General features: G+C 49.4%; 1 protein-coding gene across 1 annotated transcript in view; it reads right to left on the minus strand.

Moving 5' to 3' along the window:
- Window positions 1-842: 842 nt before the first annotated feature.
- Window positions 843-19,620, minus strand: part of ARFGAP3 (ADP ribosylation factor GTPase activating protein 3) — a 46,246-nt gene continuing 27,468 nt past the window's right edge. The window contains 5 exon segments of the mRNA XM_032492371.1: window positions 843-1,925; window positions 3,353-3,474; window positions 9,764-9,854; window positions 10,816-10,939; window positions 15,624-15,755. Of these exon segments, the coding sequence (XP_032348262.1) occupies window positions 1,908-1,925; window positions 3,353-3,474; window positions 9,764-9,854; window positions 10,816-10,939; window positions 15,624-15,755 (487 nt within the window). The 3' untranslated portion in view covers window positions 843-1,907.

The following is a 19,620-nucleotide window of genomic DNA, read 5'->3' on the forward strand; positions in this document are numbered from 1 at the left end:
CACACACACGCACAGGCACACACGAGCACACACACACATGCAGACACACAGACACATGCAGACACACAGGCACACATGCTGGGACCGGGGGAGGGGGAGGGGCAGCAGCAGGATGAGCCCAACAGATGGGGCTCCTGCCGCCCGCCCTGCTGTCAGGGAGGACCTTCTGCGGAGTCTCACTCACCCTCTCTGTAAAATGGGAACATAATCTGCTCGGAAGGCCTCCCGGCGGTGGACTGAGCCCAGGCCCCAGCCTGGATGGGGCTAAGCCAGTGTGGGAGTTTCTCATGGACACTTGAGGACTGAATTGTGTCTCCCTAAAGTTCCACACAGTTGCATTTGGAGGTGGGCCTTTAAGGAGGTAATCAAGGTTCAATGCGGTCATAAGGGTGGGGTCCGAATCCCACAGGACTCATGCCCTTATAAGAGGAAGAGGCGACAGAGGGACCTCGGGCTGTTTCCGAGGAAAGGCCAGGTGAGGACACGGAAGAGAAGGCAGGGGTCTACCAGGTGGGGGAAGAGTCCTTCCCAGAAACCGCCCCCGATGCCGCCTTCGTCGTGCACTGCTCACCTCTGGAACTGTGAGAAAGAACACTCTGCTGGTTAAGCTGCCCGGGCTGTGGCGCCTTGTTTGGGCCGCGTCTTGGGCTTGAAAGATGTCACTCTGCACACCCTTTTTTTCAACACGGGCTCCCGCCCTGCCCCTGGACAGCTGCCTGTCAGGCTCCACACACTCAAAACACCTGTGATTGTATCCTAAACAAATGCACACCCATGTTATATATACCACAAGCCCGGATTTACCACTCATTACGAAAGCTTTCGTAAAAAAGCAGGCACAATCTGCTGTAACTGTTTATTATATTTAGAAGTCTACAAATTTGAGCTTTTAAGAAAAACTCACAAAATACTCAGCTGAAACCACATTTCTGGTTCATCAAATTTCAAATATATTTTACTGTGCTGAACAATATATTCTAATGCTGTCTAAAACACAGCCAAATTATTTTTCTTTATTCATTTGTACACATTCTGTAATTTTTTGAAAACCAAGATTAAGATAAAAAATATTAAGAAAACTACCCAATTACAACGACTATTTTCTCATAAACTGAAATCCTTTCTGTGGGTGCATCTTCTCACCTTACTCATTTTGACTTCTGTACACTATATCGATTTACAAACGCACTTAGGGAGTTCTCACCTTACATTTCTCATCAATTCAAACAGCAAACATCTTGTCAGAAGATTAATTTGCTTAGCAATACAGAAGCTTAGGCTGTTAAAAGCACTCACTGAAGATTATTTTTAAATTTATAGATCATACAAAATAAACAATTTCAAAGGGACAGACGTCTTTAAACATTATTTTGAAATCACCTTAATATGTGGAAGTATATGAAGCAGTCTGTCAAATTAGACACCAGTCATTTTTGGTCTTTTTTAATTTTTTGCCCCCTTTTTAATGAAACGTATGTGGTGAATTTTGTTGCGCCAGGCCCTTCTTGCATCAGCTGATTCCAGTAGCCCTTAGCCCACGAGTCTCACAGCACCGAGATCCTCCCACGAAGGCTCAGTCCTTGGAGAGGTGGGAGGAGCCCATGTCTCCGGAGTCCCAGCTGTTGGAACCAAAGATTCCAAGAAAATAAAGCAGGGATGTGCACGGATGTGCCAGGAGGAGGGTGTGTGCAGGAAGTAACGCGGAACAGAAATACAATAAAGCTTCTACTACATCAAACCTAAGAATTTCTCAAAAGAAATGTTAAAAACCAGTAATGTATATATACCATGTGAAAAAGTTGCAAAACAATCTGTAAAACTGGCTGGTCTTCACTGCGGTCTGTGATGTGGTCACTGGTTCACTTAAAGAGGAATCTTTCCAGGAAGCACGTACTGAGAGGTCAGTATTAAGAACCGTAGCGATCCTAAAGAGAGAACCAACACTCAGCATCACTTCCTCATTCTCAGCATCACCAAAACTGTCCGCAATGACACGGAGCACCAACTGCCAGGCCGCGGGGCAAACCGGCGCCGAGGGTGCCAGGAACCGGAAGCATCCAGCCCCCGCTGCCCCACGCTGTGGGCCGGGCTGAGGGGCACAAGGCCACGCGGGGAGCCCTCCAGGAGGCAGGTGTGAGGGGAGAGAGGAACCCATTTGGAGTCTGAACCCTGAAACTGGTTCAGCCGAGAGATCCTGCAGCAGCAACCTGACCTCTCTGTGCCTGTTTCTTCATCTGCACAAGGGGGAAGTAAAAGGGGACAAACTGTAAAACGGGGACAATCACCTCTAAGATAGGGATGTCACCTCCTTGGAAGGACAGATGTGGCCTCAGCTGAACGAAGGGACATGCAAAGAGCTCGGTGAATTCTAACCAGAGGTTGTGTTACCAACAGTAGGAGCAGCAGGGCTGAGGAATCCTCCACGGTGGGGGCACCCTACACCTCGCCAGCCTGGGAGACCCCCTTAGAGGCACCCGAGTCCACGCTGATTGGGTCCTACCCCTATGGTCGTGTTTTACGTTAATAATCGCACACTAAAATCACTGGACGTGAGCAAGAAAGTTCACGAAACAAGCCTTCATAGAATCAGAGCCAGCCTTAAAGTGTCATTCACAAGCATGTTCCATCCTCGCCTCATTTAGAAGTTGGAAATACAACCTAAACACCCAACTCAGGCAATAGTTAAATACATTACACGTATTTTCACTCAACAGAATGTGGTTTCTGGGAGGGGAGGGTATAGCTCAAGTGGTATAGAGCATGCTCAGCATGCATGAGGTCCTGGGTTCAATCCCCAGTACCTCCTCTAAAAGAAAGTAAATAAATAAATAAAAAATAAATAAAATGACCTTACCTCCAAAAAATTAAAATAAAAAAAAAAAAGAATGTGGTTTCTGAAGAATTTTTAATTACGTAGAAGTGCTTGTAAAAAAACATCATGAAGAAAGAGAGAATATAAAACCGAATATACAATGTAATCCTTTAAAAATTTTAAACAGATATGCATAGAAATCTAGAATTAAAATAAACCAAAATACTAACAGAAGTTTTCCCCTGTGAAATGGGATTGTGGGTAATTATTTTCTTCTTAATATGTTTCAATATAGGACAAAAATAGATAATGATCATGACATTCCTGTAACAGTTCCTCTACAGTCATAAATTAGAAAATTTAAACAAACATGAAATTATCATTTCTGATTTTCTTGATGTCCTGGGTTACACTGTAGCAAACATATAAATCAATAATATAAAATCTAATTTTCCAGCAACTGAAGAGTGGTCCAAATCTCATTTTCAGAACTATGAACCCACCATCATGCTCTGTTAACGCCATCCCAGCTTCACTGACCTGAATTGAAGTCATGACTCCGTTAGCAAAGACGGAGAGCTTCCCAGCAACAGATCTCACCCCCTGCTTGAACTGGGCCATGTCGGGAGCCGTGGGCAGCACGCTCGTGAGGTTGTAGTTTCCTGCACACAGAGCACACGCTGGCTCATCACTCTAGCTCAGCAACAGCACAGCCGGCGCCCCCTCCCCTCCTGCTTCCCACAAGCAGCCGCTGCGTTTAAGGGAAAAGGACCCTGCACTGGGTTTCAGCACCAGCCTGGCTACGAACCAGCTGCAAGACCTCATGTGAGAAGATGCAGTACTAGGTCTTCGGACTGTCACAGGTTCAAATGCTGGCACTGCCACTTCCAAGCTGTGTGCCTTTGGAGAGGTTTATTACCCTCTCTGGGCCCCTGTTTCCTCCAGGTGCTTAACACAAGACCTGACAGGTAAGTACTCAGTAAGTGGCAGATGGGCAGACACCTGTGGGTTTTGTGGGCTCAGCGTCCCTTCCCCTCTTTATGTAAAAGCCCTCCCTTCCTCTGGGAAAAATCCCTTCCCTCGACCCCCCTAGCCGCGTGTGGACACGTGACCCGGAGCTGGCCAATCGGAGCCTTCCTGGGACTGCAGTATACTCAAGGGGGAGGAGCTGTTTGCTTGCTCCCTGGTTAACAGCGGGGATGAGTTATTGGCAGGGATGAGGCACCGCTGTAACTGGCTGTGATCAGGGCTGTCCCCCCTCCCACTGACTCTCAAGGAGGGAAGGAGGAAGCCTGTCGCGGCAGGAGAGAATGAGGCTCAGCCAGGGAGGTGAGCCAGCGTCAGGTGAGGCTGTTTGGAGGCTGTTAGCTGACTCTGAGCTCACTGCCAGTGCTCCAGGCCTGGGGGCTGACCCCTCACCTTTACCGAGGCTGGCGTCAGCTGGGTTTCTGTTGCTTAAGTTTTGGTTGTCCCAACACAGACATTAGCATGCTGAACCAACACAGGTGGAGTGTGTCACGTTATCACACATAAGGGGTCCCCAGAGCTGACAACCGGTCTTGCGTGGTGCACTTTTGTCACATAGTTATAATAAGGCTCGGAGACTTTGTGAGTGAATCCAAACCCTGCAGGTCCTCCAGGGAGCCAGCCCAGTTACCCCTTGGCTCCACACATGACCTGTTTACACCTGCCTGTCCTTTACGCAGTAGTAGTTCCTTCCAAGAACAAAATAGAAGGGACACCACCCAGAAAAGACAGTGATTGCCCACAGTGCTGTTCCCATGCCAACCATGCAGGAGGGGCCCCAGGTGTGGGTTCTTGCCTCTTTGCCTCCCCCCTGATTTTTTCAAGTTCTGTAGCCCTTTGCCAATGACGGAGCGGCAGCCCAGCCCAGTGACAGGACTTGGGTTCAAATCTCAGCATAGCGGTGTTGCCAGCCTGCAAAATGGGTCTTGGAGGAAACAAGGAGCTAGTGTGAGATCCTGAGTGCAGAGGGCCAGCATCACAGCTGCTCTATTATTTGGAGGGGTCCAGAGTGGCCAGGGAGATGTGGACCAGAGGTCAGCAGGGTGACCTCAGCAGAAGCACCTCACTTATGAGTTTCCAGCTTGAGAAATGTTTAAAGAGAGCACAGCTGAGGCAGGACGGTTATGGGACCACGATCCCTCACCAACTACATTCAGTCCCCAGGTGCTCCAAGTGCCCACATCATTCCTCTCCTCCTCGTCTCTCTACAGGATCCCCAATTTCTAAACCTTACAACAAGATGTGTCCCAGTGACAGAGTTCTGGTCAATGGGATGTAAGCAGAAACGCCTTGCAGAGCTGGGGCATGCCCTTTTCCTTCCTTCTTCCCCCTTCCTGCTAGCAGGGATACAGATGTGATGGCTAGAGCCAGAGCAACCATATTGGGCATGAGGTGAGATAGAGAATGGAGGTCATGAGCAACAAGATGAAAGGGGCCTGGCACCTTGGCCCCAGGGAACACAGCTCCCCAGAATCTGTGACCGAGAAACAAATTTGGACCTGATTTAGCCTCTGCGATCATGCAGCTTCATTCCTTCCTTAATCCTCACTAACAATCTAAGCTCCTGGGGGTATGATGCGTGGCAACTCCTAGAGGAGGTGACAGGTCCCCAGCAAGGCGGTGCCCTCCCAACCGCCCCTGCAGCTCTGCTGCCCCGGGCTCGATGGCTCCAAACTTGAGAAAACTGACTGAAGATCTCCTGATCTTTGCAAAGTCTCCTCCTTTGGTATCCGGGCACTGTGTCTCCTCTGAGGCTGCCCGGGGCAGCGGACAGGAAAGGACAGGCGGCAGTAGTTAAAGGCTGTCCAAGTGTGCCCAGGCTACACAATGGGCTCCAGGAAATGACAGCTCAAGCCACTTTCTCAGAAGAGGCTCCTTGACCCATGAACTAGTCAGGTACCCCATGACAGCCACAGGGGGTCTGGTGCAGAGAACAACACAGACCTGCTTTTCCAGAGCTCATCGCCCACTGGGGAAGTCACACCCACAACTGGCAGCACTGCCTGAGCCAGAGGCAGTGGGATCAGGAGCCAACGGGCCTGAGCGTCCTGCGGAGGCTTACACACCCACTGGCAGCGGGAGGCTGGGAAGGAGAGGAATTAAGGACGACTCCCAGGTTTCTGGCTCGAGTTACCAGGAAGATGGAGAGTCCCTTCTCCAGATAGGCCCTGGGGAGAGGGAGGGCAGGCCCAGGGCAGGGGAAGCAGAGCCATGCGGTGCTCAGGGTTAATGTGGAGGCCCTGTGTCTGTCTAGAAGGCCAGGTGACACTCTGCCCCATGTGGGTAGGCAGGCTGTCTGCTCGTCACAGGCACTGGGGATTCAGGCCCATAAGGCCACCTCCCACTTGGAGCTTCCACGGCCACCACATAGGGAAGGAAACAAGAACTTGCACACTGGCTTTTAAAGCTCCAGCTGGAAGAGGAACACAGGGCCTGTGCACCTGTCACTGGCCACGTGGCATCAGAGTTGGTGGAAAGTACATCCTCGTCTGTGTTGGAAGAGGAGCTGGCGCGGTGGGGACCATGGTTCCAGCGCTCAGCCTGATGGAGGGGCCCACTGACCAGTGCCCCGGCTCCGGGAGCTCAGCGGGTGCCCCAGTTCATTCATTACCCATCCATTCACTCCCTCAGCTCCCCCAAGGGCTTCCTCTGCATCAGGCACTGCTGGGCACACAGGGTCCAGAGGTGAGAAGGGACAGGTCCCACCCTTGAAGGGCTCAGGTCCAGTCTGAGGAGACGGTCATTAGACGGCATCACGCCCACTGGATGGAGCAGAAGGGCGGTGGCAGTGCGCAAAGGGAACCTAACCTGGTAAACAGTAAGATATGAGCCTGGAAAGGCCAACAGGGGCCACAGTCCGGCAAAGTGGAGCCGGCGGAGGAGCTGCACTCCAGCCTGGGGGGAGGATTTAAAACTCAGGACGACTGGGCTGGGCTTTGAAAGATCGCCTGCGGAGGTGGGCTCAGTGGGAGCCCAGCCCGGAGGCAGGAGGAGGGCCTGGCCTGAGGGAGGGCCAGAGCGCCCAGTGAGGACGCTGGCAGAGCCTGGGACAACCCCCAGGTGTTCAAACACTGAGTTTAACAGAACATCATGTACCAACGTCCCTGAAATGGAACAAACCAAAAGAAGGAGGGTTTCCAAGATGACACGAATGACAAGCGTAACGTGGAACCAAAGTGCTGCCGTGGCTGCCTTTCTCGGGCTCAGACTGATGAGACGGCGTCTGTGTGACTGAGCCTGGTTGGAGATGCCACCACACAGCTGTGACGTGTGACAAACACACGCAGCAAATAACCAAACAACACTGCCTGACGGCACACTGAGGTCAGTGCTTTGGAGGCCTCATTCCTGGACTCTGGGCCAGAGCAGTGAGGAAAGGAGAGCGTGGCCAGGTGCCTTGAGGGGCCCTCGAGATCCAGGGACAACAGCAAATAGGCCATGGAGCCCCCACGATGCTGGGGCAGTGAGGGTGGAGCCCGAACAGGGGCATCTACAGCATCCTGGCTTTTCTGGGTGAGCATGGTCTGATCCTAATGACCAGAGTGGTTTTCCGGAAAGAAATACACCGAGAGGGGAGCTGGGGTTTAAGCTTCTCTGTTCCAATATTGCTCTCACAAAGCTACCTCTGCTCTGTCACCTGGCACCCTCTGAGGCAGTACCCAGTACTCACTGTTTCTCAGTCCCTCCCCACAAGACCCTGAAAGGGTATGGCCCTTGAGAAAGGCACGGTTGAACTCTCCCCCAGGAAGGATTTCACTTCATCAGGGGGCATTTCTGATTTGGAACCATCCTTCCCCCAACCCCAAAGAAATTATAAAGGTATCCCATGATCTGCCCAGTGGCATTGATACGGCACAGATGGGGAAACATTCTCAGATAAGGGATACAGAATACTCTCCTACAACCGGCTTTTGCTCTTTGCTGAAAAGGACTCTAAATAAAATGTAAATATTTAATGAGAGTTGTTCAATGCTCTTACATTTAGAGCAGTTATTAAAGGCATCTGATGAGAGATGCAGATGGAGGGTAATCGTGGTCTGAACCATCCGGGCTTGGAATGGAGGTGCTGTGAGCAGCAGAACACGGGCCAGCTGGGGAGGGGCTGAGGGCCCTGGGTGGCCTCACACCCCAGGGTGTCCTGGATCAGCCTCGCACACCAGGGTGTCCTTATCCAGGACAGGAGCTTGTCTGGGACCCATATAGGGAAAAAAAAAATTAATGGATCTTTGTTCTCTGAAAGAGGGCAGGAAGGTAAACACAGGCAGCGGCAACCTCCTTTAACAATTGGAAAGGCCACTTGCTTAACCTCTAAGAGGTTTTTTTTAAACAAACAATAATGTGCCAGAGCGAAACTTCTAACAACTTGAATTACAAACACACACGTGGCAGGGGGTGAACCTGTTACGTTCTCTGGACTGACCTTCCCCCTGTGCCAGGGGACCCTGCGTGCAAGCGGGGTCGAGGTGGGGCTTCAGGGAGACCTCTGCAGGGGCTGAGCACCCCCTACTGGGCAGGTCACACAAGGGAGTCATCCTGACAGGAGGTCAGGACACTGAGAGTTCCAGATGAGAACACAAGTCCATGAGCCACATCTGCCCCCGCCCACCCCAGCGCAGGAAACACCCAGTCAGAAAGCCGCCCCTCCTGCTCGAGGCCTGAGGGCGAAGCACGGGATGCTCCTGGCCCAGAGGGCAGCACCCAGCACTGGCCCTGGGCCCCGCCTGTGGCTAGAAAGCTCCCTCTCACTGTGGCACCCAAGGGCCACGTGTGTCTTGCAATGTCCCCCAAACTCCAACACAGACGGCCCCAACCCCTTGGGCTGATCCCGTGACCTGCTCTGTTGACGCTGCTTCTGTCTGGGCTCAGAAAGCAGTTGTTCTTTGTGGCTGCAAGGCCAAGTGGCTGCGCATGTGGGTCACTCTAAGCCCAGGCCCAGCTCCTCCAGGGCTGCAAACAAGGAGAGGGAAGGTGGTCCTGGGCCTTGAAGGCCTTGGAGATCTAACCCCGTGGGCTCTCCTGCTGACAAGTGGGCTCCTGAAATGGCTGCAGAGGACCCTGCTCCTTTAGTGCCAGCTGTGACACAAGAGGGACCTCTGTCAGGACAACTTCCCCCTCCAGCAGGGGACGCTCAGCCCCTGTGGAGGGCTGCCTGCCCCTTTCCCCCTGTCCTGACTGAGGCTCGAGTGGGGCTGGAACATGGCTGCCCTACGGCTCAGGGACAGAGGCCCAAGCAGAGAGGGGCACGGTTCCAGGCATCCCTGACGGGCCTGTGCGATGAGGCTCACTCCTGGGGGCCCCCAGGCATCTCCTCATCGGGGTCTGGACCCTGCTCTCCACCTGCCCATTTCCTAAGCCCCACTGTGTCTCCCCAAGAAGGTGGAGGCTGGGGGAGTCACCTATTCTATCTGCTCTGCCTACCACTGCCATGTGCCAGACCCCTAGGTGGCACTTTACATAAAGCACCGCATTTATGCTTCAGTACAAGCTGGTGAGGTAGGTATTGTTCACCCACTATACAGAGGAGGAGACTGAGGCTAAAAGAGACCTGAAATACTCCAGGCGTCACAGTTAGGGTTGGGCAGTGTCACAGGAGCCCAGAGCTGTCACCTCCAGGGCTGTGACAGCACACCAATCAGACACCAGGTTCACACCATGCTCGGAAATGCCCAGCTATGACCATGTTTCAGGAGGATGACCTGCCAGGTAACTCTGGGGAGGCTGCTCACATTTCACGACTTAAGTCTCTTCACGAACGAAGACTGAAATAATAACTTCCACTCTGCCTGACTTACAGAGGTGATGAGCCATCAAATAATGGCTGCTAATAATCTTGGAAAAGTAAGAAGTCCTATCCAGAGACAACATATGCATGCCACAGGCGTGCCGGAGACCGACACTGTGAGCCCCCGCCACTGCCCCCATTACCTGCGGTCTGCTTCCTCTGCTCGTCGAACAGATCCGCTGAACTGATGGACGAACTTGCCGAAAGCCTCTCCAGACGAGCCCTGGTTTCATACTAGAGGGGACCAGGGAAAGGAAACATTAGGCTCCAAAAACCATGAGCAATTTTGCAAAGAATCACTAGGAGCCACAACAGCCAGGCTGGGGGCTGGCATGATACTCGGGTTGTGAGCAGACAGATCAACAGGAATGCCAGGGCCAAGGACGGCCAGGGGTGCGGGCGAGAGTGACATCTCTGTCACGGTGCTCCTCTCACCCAGATGCCAGGAGGCCACTCCATGAAGCAAGCTCTCAACAGACATTATGCTATTTTGTAACTGAACTTGAATGTTGTCAACTTTAAAACAAGGCACATATTAGGGGGTGGAGAATAGGCAAGTGGCAACTCTGAAGACTCTCAAAGTGCTTGTGGAGGTTCTACAGCCACAAAACAAAATCAGTTCACCTCAGATTCTCTATACTGTGCCGGAAGCCTGGTGATGACACGTATCTCTAAGAGTTTTGCATGAGCACACTAGTGCTTCTGCATTAGGAGGAAAACTTACAGCTCTCCATCTCCATTTGAGTCTTACTGCTTAGCCGGGCTCCACTAAGATACGCTCATTAACATTTCTGAGAAAAGAGGCAACTACTGAAAAGAAATTGATCCACCTTCAAGAAATATATCTATATACTTCATTTAACTACGGTCACAAAACTACAAGGAAAATTTCAGCTGTATCAAAAATTGCCTGAAATTTATTCAGAAGATATTGAATGGATTCAGAACACTGAGAAAGGAATAAGAGAACATGAGACATAGTCCCCACCTTCCAATCACTCCTCTAGCTGGAGCAGCAAAGTGGGGTGAATAGTCAGTAGGACCTGGGTGTGAGGCTTGGCTCCACACTTGGGGCCAGGGGTCCCCTGCAGCCTGAGTCCGTCTCACTCAGCATCCAGCACCTCCTCCCTACCTCCCTCAGCCCTGCTTGCTTCCTGCTCCGTGGGGCCCCCACGGAAACCCTCTGGACACTTACATCAGCTTGGGCTTGTCTTCCAAAGTACATATCTGAGGAAATGGCTTTGACATTGCCAAACTTCTTCTGGGCCTCATCTGTATTTTCAACTGGCTCATAGTCTGGCTTGCGGCGAGCAGTAGGTCTACAGTTAGAAACAGCCGAGACAGAAATGACATCAGTAAGACAGCGGGACAGGAGTTTCCTCCCATCATCCCCCTGTAGAGAACACTGGTTTTGACAATCAGCCACAGTGGAGAATGCCCCTGTGGGAGTCCAGGAGTCCGGCAGAGAGGTTCCAGCACTGTAGGAGCAAAAAATCCAAGACTGGATGCATTAATCAGGCTAAGAGGAACAGTTTCACTCCTCCTCCAGGGCAGCACAGCTCAGTGCCAAGAGAGATCCACCTGGCCTGCAATTTCTCCCGTGGGTGAGCGGGTGCCCGGTTTCCCCAGGTGTGTGGGACACTGCCAAGGATGCCCACTTCTTTCTCATCCCACCCAGAATACTGAGGTGATCTGCACAGCTTAGGGGCTGGGAGAGGCTGGAAGCACAGCAGCCAGCGCTCGGAACTCATTAAAGGCACGCGGATTCTACTAACCACTTCCTGGACTCCACTGGGTACACTTTGCCTGTGGAGCCCCCAGCTGGCCCATGGGTGCCCTCCAATGCTCTGCATGCCTCACACATGCACAGCCCCCATAGCCGGCTCCCTGCACATGCCCCCACAGATGGTAAGTGCAAGCCTTTGCAGACAGCTAGTGAGCATGTGCAGAAAGCCAACCTGACTCTGTGGAGTTGGCAGAAAGCACACAAACTTGAGCATTTCAGGGCACCATCCTAGGGAAAGCAAGCAGGAGGCTCTCAGCACCTGGCCCTGCTTTGTGGGATTGAGGGAAGACATACCATCTTAAGAATTCACCCTCCCCCCAAAATACTAAGAAGTGTGGAGTGAGTGCATCCATAGAAAATGTCTGAGACAGCCTCAGCATCTCTGGCAGGGCTCACTATTGAAAGTATTTCTCAAAGCCAGGCAGTAAAGACTGGAGGAGGGGACTGCCCCTTAAAATGCAAAGACAGCAACACAAGACTCCAAGGAACATGAAAAATCAAGGAAACATGATACCACAAAGGGAAGCGATAATTTTCCACTAATTGACCCCAAAGAATTGCCTGACAAAAAATTCAGAATTATTGTTTTAAGGAAGCTCATCAACCTACAAGAACACAGATGGACAACTCAGTGAAATCAGGAACAGAATACACAGACAAAATGAGACGTTCAACATAGAGACAGAAAAAAATAAATAAATAAAAGAACCAAACAGAAACTCCGGAGCTAAAGAATACAATGAAGAAATGAAAAGATGCAATAGAACACATCAACAACAGACTTAATCAAGCAGAAGAAAGAATCTGTGAACTTGCAGACAAGCCATTTGAAATTATCTGGTAAGAGGAGAAATAAGAAAAGAAAAGAAAAACAGTGAAGCAGCCTATGTGAAAGAAAGAAAACAATTACACATTATGGGATTCCCAGAAGGAGAAGAGAGGAAGAAAGGGGCAGAAAGCTTATTTAAAGAAACAGTAGCTGAAAACTTCCTAAATCTGAAGAGAGACATGGACATCCAGGTACAGGAAACTCATAGGTCCCCTAGACAGTTTCAACCTAAAGAAGTCTTCACCAAGACACATATAACGAAACTGTCAAAAATCAAAGGCAAAGAGAATTTTGATAGCAGCAAGAAAAAGAAATGCATTCCATATGATGGAACCCCTGTAAGGCTATAAGTAGATTTCTCAGCAGAAACCTTGCAGGCCAGAAGATAGTGGGATGATATATTCAAAGTGCTGGAAACACAAAAACAAAAACAACTGCCAGCCACCAGCCTTGTCTTATAGGAAATGCTACAAGGATTTCTTCAAGCTGAAATGAAAGGATGCTAATTAGTAACACGAAAGCACACGAAAGTATAAAACTCACTGGTAAAGGTTAAGTATGTAATCAAACTCAGAATACTCTAATTCTGTAACAGAGTTGTTAAATCACTTAAATCTAGTATAAAGGTTAAAAGACAAAAGTGGTAAAAATTAACTATAGCTACAATGATCTGTTAGTGGACACACGACATAAACATGTAAATTATGACATCAGGGACATCAAATTCAGGGGAGAAGAGTTAAAGAGTAGAGTTTTGAATGCAATCTAAGTTAAGCTGTCATCAGCTTAAAACACACTGCTGTAACTGTAAGGTGTTTCATGTAAGCCTCATGGTAACCACAAGGCAAGAACCTATAGTGGATCCACTGTGGAAAATCATCAAATCACTGAAGGAAGACAGCAAGAGAGGAAGAAAGGATCAGAAGGACTACAGAACAGCCAGACAACAGTGACTGAGAGAGCAGCAGTACATCCTTACCCATCAGCAATTACTTTAAATATAAATAGATTAAATTCTCCAATCAAGACACAGTATCTGAACAGATTAAAAAAAATAAACAAGATACAACTACATGCTGCCTATGAGAGACTCACTTCAGCTTTAGGGCTAAGAGTGAAGAGATGGAAAAAGATATTCCACATAAATGGAAACCAAAACATGTGTGTATCAGCCAAAACAGATTTTAAGTCACAAACTGTGACAAAGACAAAAGTCATTACAGAATGATTAGGGGGTCAATTTATCAAAAGGATATAACAATTGTAAACATTTATGCACCCAACACAGGAGCACCCAAATATTAAGCAAATATTAACAGATCCAAAGGGAGAAAATGTGCTGCAGCAGTAACAGGGGACTTCAATGCCCGACTTTCAACAGTGGGCAGATCACCCAGAGAGAAAGTCAATACGGAAAACTGGACTTGAACCAAATGGATCAGCAGACACATTCAGTGCATTCCATCCAACAGCAGCAGAGCACATTCTCAAGTGCACTGAGAACATTCTCCAGGATAAATCAGATGCTAGGTCACAAACAAATCTGAAGCATGTTAGGTCTTAGCAAATGTAAGAAGGCTGAAATCACAGTAAGTGTCTTTTCCAACCACAATGGTACGGAAATAGGAACCGACAGCAGGAGGAAAAGCGGCAAGTTCACAAGCATGAAATTCAGCAGCGCACTCGCGGGCAGCTGAAGGGCCAAAGCGGAAATCGAAAGGGAAACCAAAGGACATCTTAAAACAAATGAAAATGGAAGCACTTAAGAGATACAGCAAAAGCAGTTCTAAGAGGGAACTTTACGGCCAACAGGCACATGAAATGGGGCTCAACATCACTAATCATCAGATAAATGCAAATCAAAAGCCCAATGAGATATTACCTCACACCCATTAAAATGGCTATTATCAAAAAACCCACAAAAAACAAGAGATAAGTGTTGGTGAGGACTGGAGAAAAGGGAACCTTTGTACACCACTGGTGGGAATGGAAATTAGTACAGCCATATGGAAAACAGTACAGAGGTTTGCCAAAAAAATAAAAATAGAGCTACCATATGATCCAGTAATCCCACTTCTGGGTATATATCCGAAGGAAACAAAATCAGTATCTTGAAGAGATCTCTGCACTCCTATGTTCATGGCCGCATTATTCACAGCAGCCACAATATGGAAACAACCTAAGTGCCTATCGGTGGTGAATGGATAAAGAAAATTTGATATATATACATTCATACATACATATACAACGGAATAATATTCTGCTACAAGAAAGGAGGAAACCCTGCCACCTGCGACAGCACGGATGAGACTGGAGGGCACTGCACTACAGGAAGCCAGACAGAGGAAGACAAACATTGTATGTCCTCACTTATAAGTGGAATCTAAAAATTTTTTAAAAGTTGAACTCAGAGAAACAGAGAGTAGACTGGTGGTTCCAAGGGGCTGGGGGGTAGAGGAAATGGGCAGATGTTGGTCAAAGGGAACAAACGTTCATTTATCAGATGAATGAGTTCTGGGGATCTAAGGTACAGCCTGGTGACCACAGTCAATGATCCTGTAGTGCATACTCGAGCTGTCGGAAGAGAGTAGATCTTAAGGGTTCTCAGCACAAAAAAACAAAAGCCAACAAACAAAAATAGCCAAAATAGATTAAACTGATTTGAGGTAAGGCAAATGCATTTCTCATTTATAATGTATGCACATGCCATTTTACTTTTTAAAAAGCAACAGCAGGAGTCTTGTAAAAGGATTTCAGGCCACTTTAAAAAGCCTGAAATTTTTAATTAAAAAAGTGAATAAATATCCAAACCACACAACATTTGAAGGAATTTTCCCATTTAAAATAGGCCTGTTACTTCACTCTGCAGGTCCATGGACCAATTAGTAAATGGTGAACACGTTGTGATGCGTGTAAGACACTGCTCCACAGGAGGCAGGACACAAAATGAGGAGGATGACGGAATATTCCAGTTACCCAGGACAATCGCAGGTTACACCTGTTGTCCCAACGTATGGGCAGTGTCCCCTGCACTCTCAGAGGGTGGGACAATGCTTTACACAGTCCTCCATCATAATCACCAAATACTGGAGACGGTTCTCCGAAAGGTAGATAGATAAACAGACTCCAAGTTACAGAGGAATGAGCGCAGCGAGCTGAGGAGTCTCGCGTGCGCTCAGAGGAGCCAGAGGAGCCCGCCCCACGAGGCCAGGCACCGCGCGACTCCAACTACATGACATTCTGGGAAAGGCAAACAGTGAGGTCAGAAAACAGACCAGGGCGCGAACAATACTCTTGGAGGAGTAGAACATGGTCACTCACTGGTCCTGGAGAACCCCCTAGGGACGCACAGACTCCCCATCCACAGCCCCATGGCCCTGGCTCCTACCTGTCTGCACAGCCTGTGGTTTTCAGAACTGTGTCCGTGTCTCTGATGGCCTCTTTTTTCCAATAGGAATCTGAACTGTCATCCCAGCTAGAGAAAGAACTGCTCCTTAACTCCACTGGCTCATCGAAGTACCTGTGAGAGAGAGCGTGACAGTGACTCTGCAGGACCTTACTGATGTCCACCCACATCCGGGATGCGGGTACTGCACTTCCCCGCCCCCCTGAAGTTGGGGGCAGACATATGATCTGGCCAACGTAACGGGAGCAGACACAAGGCAAGTCACTTTCAAGTCCTTTCAAGTGCCCAGTCCTCCCTCCCCTTGCCTCCTGGAAGAGGTCGTGTTTCCCAGGTGCTGCAGCCTCGGGCAGGTGAAACTGCCATCCATCTGGACAGTCAAGGTGCCACCAGAAGGACAGGCAATCTGGCAAATCGCCTGCACCCTCAGCTGACTTTGGTGAACAGGATATAAGCCATCGCTGTGTTAAGCCTTTAAGATGGTGGGGGGACACTTATCGCTGCTGCATAACCTAGCCTATCCCAACAGCACATGACATCTTCGAGCGTCACCCATTACAGGTTACTCAGTCATAAATAATGCTGTGGGGCCTGGAGAACTGTCCCCACCTGAGGAGCTTCTTGTTGGCAGTCCTGCCCCGTTAGCCACAGTGTAAGGCACCACTCCTAACAGTAGCTACCACTTAGTGTAAGTGGTGCTTATCAGCCTCCTCCTGGACTCAGACACAGAGCTCCGGTTGCTGGTCCCTGGACCAGCCTGCAGATGCTCACTCAGCCTAGAGCTTGAGGTGAACTTGGTCAAAGCATCTCAGGGGAGAAGCTGGCCTTCTGGGCGGTTTACACTTTCATTAGCTGAAGCACCACTGAGCAGGACATTGCTCAGAGAGCAGAACTCAGTGGCAGCTTTTGGTCTTGTGAGGCAGGAGGAAAAAAACCTTGACCAAGAGCAGCAGGGTTTGCCTGGAACGGGACAGAGACTGACGGGCGAGGCAGATGTGCCAGAGCCCTAATAGCAAGAGCCATCTCAGAATTCATGTCAACTTAGGATGGAGAAGGCCCGGCCAGACATGCACTCCTTATGAAGACGGTTCGAGAGGTTCAGAAGAGAGAGGCAGATTCCAGATTCCGATGTTCAGGTCTTAGGAAAGGAAAAATGATGGAGGAGAAGGTGGAGGCTTTCAAAAGTGTCACCGGGCTTTCTGCAGAGATTAAGAACAGAGGTACACAGGAAACAAGGTGAGCACCAAGCTCCGAGGCCACGAGGAGGTCACATTCAAAGATGGAAGGCCTGGGCTGTCAGGGGGGCTCGTGATCAAAGGTGGACACAGGAAGGTGGCAGGAAGCTGTAAGAATAGGCCAGGGACCCAGATGAGCTAAGACTGCGGGGTTGGGAATAAGAATAAATACACTTTTTTTTTCTCGCAGGAAAACAAAGAGGGGATGGATAAACTTGTTGGAAGCAGATGGCATGACTCTATATGGATAATAGAAAAAAACCAGAATTTCCAAATGTGGTTTCTGCCTTCTCTGGTGAGGAGGTCATTAGGAACAAATCTTGTTACGCTAGCCTTCTCTCCCCAAGAAGGGAAACAGGCAGTGTTCAAAGTACATCTGGATTCCAGCTAGAAAATGACCAGGCTCTCCGGGGGCTGACCGGTGGATGAGCCCTGAGCCACAGGCTCTGCTTGGAGGAAAAGAGACGAACAAGCCCTGTGCAGAGAAGAGACCAGGACAACAAAGAGGCTTGGGGTCACATCTGAGAACGAAGTTTTGAAGGATATGGCGCACATATTGGCCTGCAAAGCTACCTTCAAATATTTGAGGGACATATTTGTAAGGGCCCAAGTGGAAGAACCAAGACCAGTTCTATGAGGAATTTTAAAACTACTTAATAAGCACCTATGAGGGCTCAGGGACTCCTCCACTGGGTGAGGACGTGTGGCAAGGAGACATACCCAGTCCCTGCTCACGTGGGGATGGCTGATCTCAGCTCAGAAACCCAAGGAGACGCGTAAGCATAAGACAGCGCTTCCCCCGGAGCTGCCCGTGGACTGAACGGCTGCCTCAGGGAGGAGGAGTGAGAGGGGGCTGCGTGGTCCCCCTGGAGGGCTCTGGCGGGGGCAAGCACTGGACAGGGGTGAGTCGAACTTCCTGGCTCTTCACAACTTGGAGGTACTGGGACTCAGGGTTTTTCCAATTTACTATCACTCTAAGGAAATATTCTTCATTCATATAAGCCAAAGGGTTTATCCTGGAATGTAGGGGCAACAGAATTTTTTATTTTTTCTTAATGATTGGGCAATTCAAAAATCAGGAGAGAGAAAGCCATTCTGTTAGGGTCCTGCTGATTAGCAGGAGCCCGTTACACAGGGTTCTCTGGGCTGCCGCGGGGTGGGGAGGGGGCGGGGAGGGCGTGGGTGCTCTTCCCCCCATTCACCCAGAGAGGCTCTCTGCTCTCACACCTTGTGGGAAGGACACAGCAGCTCACTGCGGAGCAGGCAGATGCCCAGCCAGGCCTCCAGACGCCCATGGGAAGGATGCGGTGAGGGTAGGGTGAGGATGGCTGTGGGGCACCTGCCTTTGCTCAGAAACACAACAGCTGACCTGGCTCTCTACATCTTTATTGACTTTTTTATGTTGCGATTTCTGGATCCTAGTCCTTAATGCTTTTCACTTTTATTTTCGCCCTCCCACTCTGTCTTCATCCAACCCTGAAGACATTCCTTGCAATCTCTTGCTAAGAGCACCCTGATATCACGTATCTGATTCATAGCTACAGACAACTGTGTATTCCCCACACCGGCTTTATAAGGCTGAACAAATTGTTCTAGTTTCATTATTTTGTACTACATATATAATTGCATTGTTTACATCCTGGAAATAATGGAACTCAATAACAACAACAACAACAAACCCCAAAGATATGGTTGATCTTATTTTTAACAGAAACAGCACTCTTTCATAATTCATAATATTCAATTTCTAATGGGCTAATGAATAATTTGGAAGCCATGAGAGCTCTTCGTGGTATATGCCTGCTTCCCGAGTCCACATTCATTTTACTTCATTTGTCAAAGTGAGTATTGTTCTGCCAACAGCGGTTACGACCCAGGAGGACCATCAGAGGCGTCTGCGTCCCTATCAGACAACCGCAGGTGAGGATAAATGACGCACCAGGGTCTCTGGCAGGAACCCGGTGTGTGTGGTCAACGTAAAAACTGCCACCTGCAATCTGGCTTCAAACCATAAATAATTATTTCATAGCAACAAAGGCCTCGAGGGCGAACTCCTCCGACGGAGCTTTGGGGGCGGGAGTCTCCCGACAGGCAGGTGAGGTCCCCCCGGAGCCTGTCAGGGGCCTGGGGCGGGCGAGACGCACGGCCCGTCCTCACTGCAGCGGCCTCTCCTTCCAGCTCAGGGGTCGCAAAGCAGTAGCGATGGGACTTCCAACTTCCTCCCTCTACTCTCCTAAGCTCTCAGCTGCAGGAGTTGTGACGAATGAGCACCAAAATCATCAAAAAGGTTCTGTGGAGAAGCCAAGCAGGCGAGGGCAGACCCTGCACCACCAGGCGTTTCCTCCACCCAGACTCATCCCTTCACCGCGGGCGCACCTCTCAGGTGACCTGACACGCATGCAGCCTTCAAATCAAGTTAGACATCTAATTTTATCCTGAAGAAAATGAATTTAAATATTTTAAAAGGCATGATTTGGGAGTCACCTCTAAGGGACCTGAAACCTGCAGCGTTACACAGGTTACTGATGAGAGGGGAGCATACAGCCATCTCTGCCCCTGAGAGCACTGACGGGGAGCGCCTCTCAACCACTGACCTTTTTCGGTAAAATATTTGGATTGAAATAATGTGAAGCTAGGCTAGGAGAATGGTTTAAGGATAATTCTCTGTATTACAACTCCTTACCTTCGAACTTTGATAGGAGAATATATAATTTCACGATTAGAATCTAATTAAATAGTTAACATGT

This window comes from Camelus ferus, chromosome 12, assembly GCF_009834535.1.
Source record: "Camelus ferus isolate YT-003-E chromosome 12, BCGSAC_Cfer_1.0, whole genome shotgun sequence".
Taxonomy (NCBI): Eukaryota; Metazoa; Chordata; class Mammalia; order Artiodactyla; family Camelidae; genus Camelus; species Camelus ferus.